The 6,424-nt window shown below is 37.3% G+C and overlaps 1 protein-coding gene across 1 annotated transcript in view; it reads left to right on the forward strand.

Moving 5' to 3' along the window:
- Positions 1-6,193, forward strand: part of ARSJ (arylsulfatase family member J) — an 82,570-nt gene extending 76,377 nt beyond the window's left edge. Inside the window, exon 2 of the mRNA XM_042935651.1 lies at positions 4,088-6,193. Within this exon, the coding sequence (XP_042791585.1) occupies positions 4,088-5,492 (1,405 nt within the window). The 3' untranslated portion in view covers positions 5,493-6,193. The remainder of the gene's footprint in view (positions 1-4,087) is intronic.
- Positions 6,194-6,424: the final 231 nt, after the last annotated feature.

The raw sequence follows: 6,424 nt of genomic DNA on the forward strand, positions 1-6,424 counted from the left end.
ATTATCTGATTGATAATCAAGCTAGTTGCTGCTGCCAACTTAAAGTCACTATTTTGCCAAAGATTCTTCCCTAGATTCCAACCATCTCCTTCCTGAAAGAAAATAATTTATTACCATTCAGTGGTGTTCTCCATGACTGAAAGCATTGTCTCAAGCCCCACCTGACCCCAAGGTTCAAGGAGCTCATGCCTTGAACTCACCCCCGTCACTGGTACGATCTTTACCTAGAGCTCACTTAGGGATGTCAAAGCTTTGGGGATGGGAAGGTAGTGGACAAAACAAAACAAAAGCTTAGTCCCTGGCACACATTTTACACTCAACATATTGCTTAACTGAACTAATAAATACTGAAGATTAATGCAAATGAATTAACCCAAACTTTAAATAGGTCTAGCTGTTCAATAATCTGTTTGTGTACCATGGAAAAGTCTCTAAAGCCAAAAAATCTGGATTCCAGAGTAGAACCTCAAGATTTATAGCTGTAAAGCCTGGCAAACCACTCAATTATACTAAATTACTCTGAGTTTCAGTGTTTTTGTCTTCGTTGTTATTAGATGAAAGTAATAAATGGATTACCCCTGCCTAGTCCACAGAGTTGTAGAAGCCAGAGAAATAATATAAATGAAAATTTTCTGTATGCCTTGATTGGTGTGAATGTGTAACATTATTATTATTATTCTGGTGAATATACAATGTTACCATACAGTTATTTTTTTTTTCATTATTTTATAAGAAAAGAATCATGAGCAGATTTTTGAAATGCCCATCATTTTCCTAAGCTCTTTATCTAATACTGATCTTTTTTTAAAAAAGACAATGAAGCTAACTTAGCAAGACTTTTCTTTTTGGCTCCACCTAATTTGTTTTTGTTTTGTTTTGTTTTTGTTTTTCTTTTACATGCTCACGAGGCATCCCCTTAAAAAATTATTCTCAATTTTTTTCTGGGATCATGATAAGCCTCACTATTCGGTTTACAAAAATCCTCCCCATCTTTCATTAGAAAGTTAGAACCGATTTGCTTCTCAAGACTGATGCCATCTTTCCTCTGCTCCTTGATTTTTCAAGAAGTACTGATATTAACTCTGTAAGAGAATAGAAAGATCATCAGCTTAAGCTCTGTCATTCAGGAATTCATTTCACAGCTTGGAGGAGCAGGTTGGAGGAATTGGGCTCATCTCTACATCTCTATTCTCTTGTCTCTAAAATTAACATAAGGGGCACCTGGGTGGCCCAGTCTGTCAAGCATCTGGCTCTTCATTTCAGCTCCGGTTGTGGTCTCATAGTTCCTGGGATCAAGCCCCATGTTGAGCTCTGTGCTCACAGTGCAAAGCCTACTTGGGATTCTCTCTCTCTCTCTCTCTCTCTCTCTGTCTCTCTCTCTTTCTCTCTCTCTTTCTCCCTGTCTCTCTACCCCTCCTATTCTCTCTCTCTCTCTCACTCAAAATAAATAAACTTTTAAAAAATGTTTAAAGTTAACATAAAAGCATCCTACTTCTTACTGTTGCAATGAGGACTAAATGCAATAATACATGTGAAAGAAAGCCTATACATTATAAAACTTTACACAAATGTGTAACATAGTAACTCAGAACTCTGATGTAATAATAGCAAAACCAATAATTTGCTGACATATTCTCCTTACCAGACTCTATGCTGTCTTCAATGCCACAGCAACACAATATGTATTATTATCTCTATTTTACAGAGGAGGTAACTGAGGATCAGAGTGGTTAAGTACTGCCCAAAGCTACACAGCAAATAAGCAGTGGAGCAAACTCAAACCCAACACTGTCTGACCCCCAAACTGTACCCCTAACCCATGCCCCAGATTCTACCTGAAACTCCACCAATTTGGCCTCAGTCTCAAGTTCATTTAATAAGAGTCTGTCCTGAAAATATCTCTTCTGTTATGAGCCGCTGCCTAATCTTTTTGTTGTTGGTTCTGGATTTTCCCATATGAAAACTGTTCTAGGCTGTGGGGAAGACAGAAACCACACAGTTAATAATTCTGACCTCTCTCACTTATCTGCTAACACTATACCCTCTCCTGAAAGAAGCACACCTCTTCTTTCCTACTATTTTTTGTGTAAACATTTTCTGTACTTCCTGCTTTTCAAAAGGCTCAATTACTTTTGCTTTTAGTACTAGCTGAGAAAATGCCCAGTTTGATTAGAAAGATTGAATTGGTTAGCCATTCAATGAATTGAATAGATGCTCTGGCCAAGTACATTTTCTGCATAGAATTATTTAGTTAATAATTCATCAAAATGCTTGCCCATACAGATTTTTCAGTTTTTAAATTTACTCAATGCTTATGATGATAGGTGTTACCAATTTGTCATGTCCTTGTCACAAAATCAATAGTTTCACAAGCAAATGTTTTGGATCTTGAACTAGATCATCAAAAATTATCAAGGAGGGGCACCTGGGTTGCTTAGTCTGTTAAGCGTCTGACTCTTGGTTTTGGCTCATGATCCATCTCACGGTTTGTTTCATGAATTCAAGCCCAACCCAGAACTGGGTTCTGAGCTGACAGTACAGAGCTTGCTTGGGATTCTCATTCTCTCCCTCTCTAAAAGGCCCTCCCCTGCTTGCACGCACTCACACACGCACTCTCTCTCTCAAAATATACAAACTTAAAATCACCAGAAAAATATACATAAAATAGTATTTTAAAAAGTTACCAAGGATAGTAACAATACCGTCTGACTTTGGTGCTAAATAATGCTTTTGAAATGCTTATTTCTTTGAGAATTGATTACATTTTAAATTCTTACAATTGTGATAATTGTGAAACTTTGACAGCTAAATGATCAGCAGAGCAGACAGGGCCCATGTGAATGTTGCCTTGCCTTAGTGACCAAATATCCCTATAGACCCTACAAAACCAAAAGCATGTGACTACAATTGATACTTCAAAAGAACTCACAGTTACATTAACCTTTCATTTGTAGATTTAAATAAATTGAAGTACTCACCCAAGGTATGTATGACATGTTGGCCTTTCTGGTTAAATCCATTGTAAAAAACTTTTACTTTTGATCTCAATATTACTCTTTGTAACTTGATTCCAAGAATATTTTCACATTTACTTTAAAACCTTCTACAACCTTCATTTTCTCAGAATTTCTATATTTTCTATTTTAAAAGTCCTTTTGAACTTATATAATAACTATGGAATCAATCACTTTTAAATGTCATTAACTGATAGGCACATCTTGACCCGAGTGAAAATTCATACACTATGTGATAATAACCATTCTCTGAAAAAAAAAAAAAAAAAAAATCCTTGGCAAAATATCTTTGGGAAAAAGAACAATGCCAGAAACTAATGTTCATTTAATTTTAATGTATAGAAAGGGTTACCTTGTTTTCCTAGACTACATTGTAAGTGAATGTAACTTTTTTAAAAAGGGAGACACTGTGGAAAATACATGAAAGAACTCATTTCCTGCTGTTTGGGGGAAAATGTAATCCTTCCTTAGCATTAGCTAAAATACTTACCCTAAGATGGTTTTTCAGCAATAATGTATTGTGAGCCAGAAAAAATTCTTTCTCTTTACAGAGATCTAGCAGGCTGGGGACTAATTATAAAATATTTTTGTGACAATCAAACAGGAGACTTTTGTATAACTTTTGCATGTATTTTTAGTACTTCAGAATTAGCTTGAATTAGAGATCTCAGGAAATGATTTGGGAGCTAATGTGAGTTCTCTAGACTAATAATAATAATAATAATACTCTATGTACACTCATATCCTTTCCCTTATCACATTAGTTTTCAACATTACATCATTAGTTAAGAGATTAAAGTTTATTCAGATTAATCCTGTTAGAAGAATTTTAAAAACACTTTGAGGTAAGTGGTGAAATCTCAGTTTCAAAAGTACTGATTTAGAGTCAAATGTATTTCAAATGTTATATATGAAACTAACTAGGATAAGACTTTTGAATCAGCAGTAGAAATACTGAATTGGTCATATTTTATTTGGAGTGAAGTTTCTCTTCATAAGAGCATTGTTTAGTTTAAGAATCTTTATAATATCTCTTTTATCCTGCACTGACAAAATTTTTTACTCTTATCAAGGTATCAGATACACACCGGACTTCAACATTCTATCATAAGACCTACCCAACCCAACTGCTTACCTCTGGACAATGCAACCCTACCTCAGAAGCTGAAGGAGGTTGGATATTCGACACATATGGTTGGAAAATGGCACTTGGGTTTTTACAGAAAAGAATGTATGCCCACCAAGAGAGGATTTGATACCTTTTTTGGTTCCCTCTTGGGAAGCGGTGATTACTATACACACTACAAATGTGACAGTCCTGGGATGTGTGGCTATGACTTATATGAAAATGACAATGCTGCCTGGGACTATGACAATGGCCTATACTCCACACAGATGTACACTCAAAGAGTTCAGCAAATCTTAGCTTCCCATGATCCCAGAAAGCCTATATTTTTATATATTGCCTACCAAGCTGTTCACTCACCACTGCAAGCTCCTGGCAGGTATTTTGAACATTACAGATCCATTATCAACATAAATAGGCGGAGGTACGCTGCCATGCTTTCCTGCTTAGATGAAGCAATCAACAATGTGACCCTGGCTCTGAAGACATACGGTTTCTATAACAACAGCATTATCATCTACTCTTCAGATAATGGCGGCCAACCCACAGCAGGAGGAAGTAACTGGCCTCTCAGAGGTAGCAAAGGAACATACTGGGAAGGGGGCATTCGAGCTGTTGGCTTTGTGCATAGTCCACTTCTGAAAAACAAGGGAACAGTGTGTAAGGAGCTTGTGCACATCACTGACTGGTACCCCACTCTTATTTCACTGGCTGAAGGACAGATTGATGAGGACACTCAACTGGATGGCTATGATGTCTGGGAAACCATAAGCGAAGGCCTTCGTTCACCCCGGGTGGATATTTTGCACAACATCGACCCCATTTATACCAAGGCAAAAAATGGCTCCTGGGCAGCAGGCTATGGGATCTGGAACACTGCAATCCAGTCAGCCATCAGGGTGCAGCACTGGAAACTGCTTACAGGAAACCCTGGCTACAGTGACTGGGTTCCCCCTCAGTCTTTCAGCAACCTGGGGCCAAACCGGTGGCACAATGAACGAATTACATTGTCAACCGGCAAAAGCATATGGCTTTTCAACATCACGGCTGACCCATACGAGAGGGTGGACCTATCTACTAGGTATCCTGGAATCGTGAAACAGCTCCTACGGAGGCTCTCACAGTTCAATAAAACCGCAGTGCCTGTCAGGTACCCTCCCAAAGACCCTAGGAGTAATCCTCGGCTCAACGGAGGAGTCTGGGGACCATGGTATAAAGAGGAAAACAAGAAAAAGAAGCCGAGCAAAAATAAGGCTGAGAAAAAGCAGAAGAAAAGTAAGAAAAAGAAGAAACAGCCGAAAGCAGGTTCATTTCCAAATTGCCATTCAGGCGTTTGCCATTATCTTAGATAAGTACAAATTTTTTTCCTGTCTGGTTAAACTGAAGTCGGTCTTAGTCTTTCAGCTGTTTTCTAGAGAGACCAGCAAATTTGGCTCAATAATTTTACTGCCAGAAGTAGCAGCCCTGTTTTCATGTTGTGCCACTCCAGAGACTGCTGCCACCTGGTCGTCATGTGGAAGACGGTTCTGTTTTGTGCCAAAGGTGCTACCCTTGCAAGCCACACTTAGAGGAGAATGGAGATGCTGATTTCTTTTGCTCCTTTACAAAAATGGTCCTTAATCAGTGCAACTGTTGTGCTTTCGTCAACTGACCAGACACTATGCTTTAAAACTGCGATCAACGGACATGCTAATTTGATGGAAGTTACAGGGTAGCATGATTAAAACCTACCTTTGATAAAGTACAGTCAAAGGTTGCATCACCTGAAAGGCCTTGAAAGATACGTTTTCTTCGTGAATTATTGTATCTCTGTCTTATGATACTTGGTTTTTGAAGTTAATTCCATTTCACGTATCATTTCCTTTCCTGTGAAAATAAGCTGTTGCTCCCGTGTAAACAGCTTGCACCTCATTCTGTCATGCATGAGGGAATGGCATATAAGAATGTTTGAGCACACTGCCAAAACGTGAATGTAACTATTTTCTAAACACTTTAATAGAATGATGTTTCAACGTAAAGTATGTAATTTATTTTTACAGAAAAAAATATTAATTATTTTGTTTTCACAAAAAAGTTATACAAATAACTTTTAATTATTTTATTTTTATTTTCTAAATACTGTTAGAAGAATTTTATTTCATATCTTCAATATTACCAAGCACTGTAGTAGTATAAATTACTGTAATACTGGGTGAATTCGTAAAAGATAAAAAGAAAACTATTCAGCAAAAATGATAATCATCATTGTTCAGCCATTATTTGAATGTAAAAAGATGAATATATT

The sequence above is a fragment of the Panthera leo genome, chromosome B1 (genome assembly GCF_018350215.1).
Source record: "Panthera leo isolate Ple1 chromosome B1, P.leo_Ple1_pat1.1, whole genome shotgun sequence".
Taxonomy (NCBI): Eukaryota; Metazoa; Chordata; class Mammalia; order Carnivora; family Felidae; genus Panthera; species Panthera leo.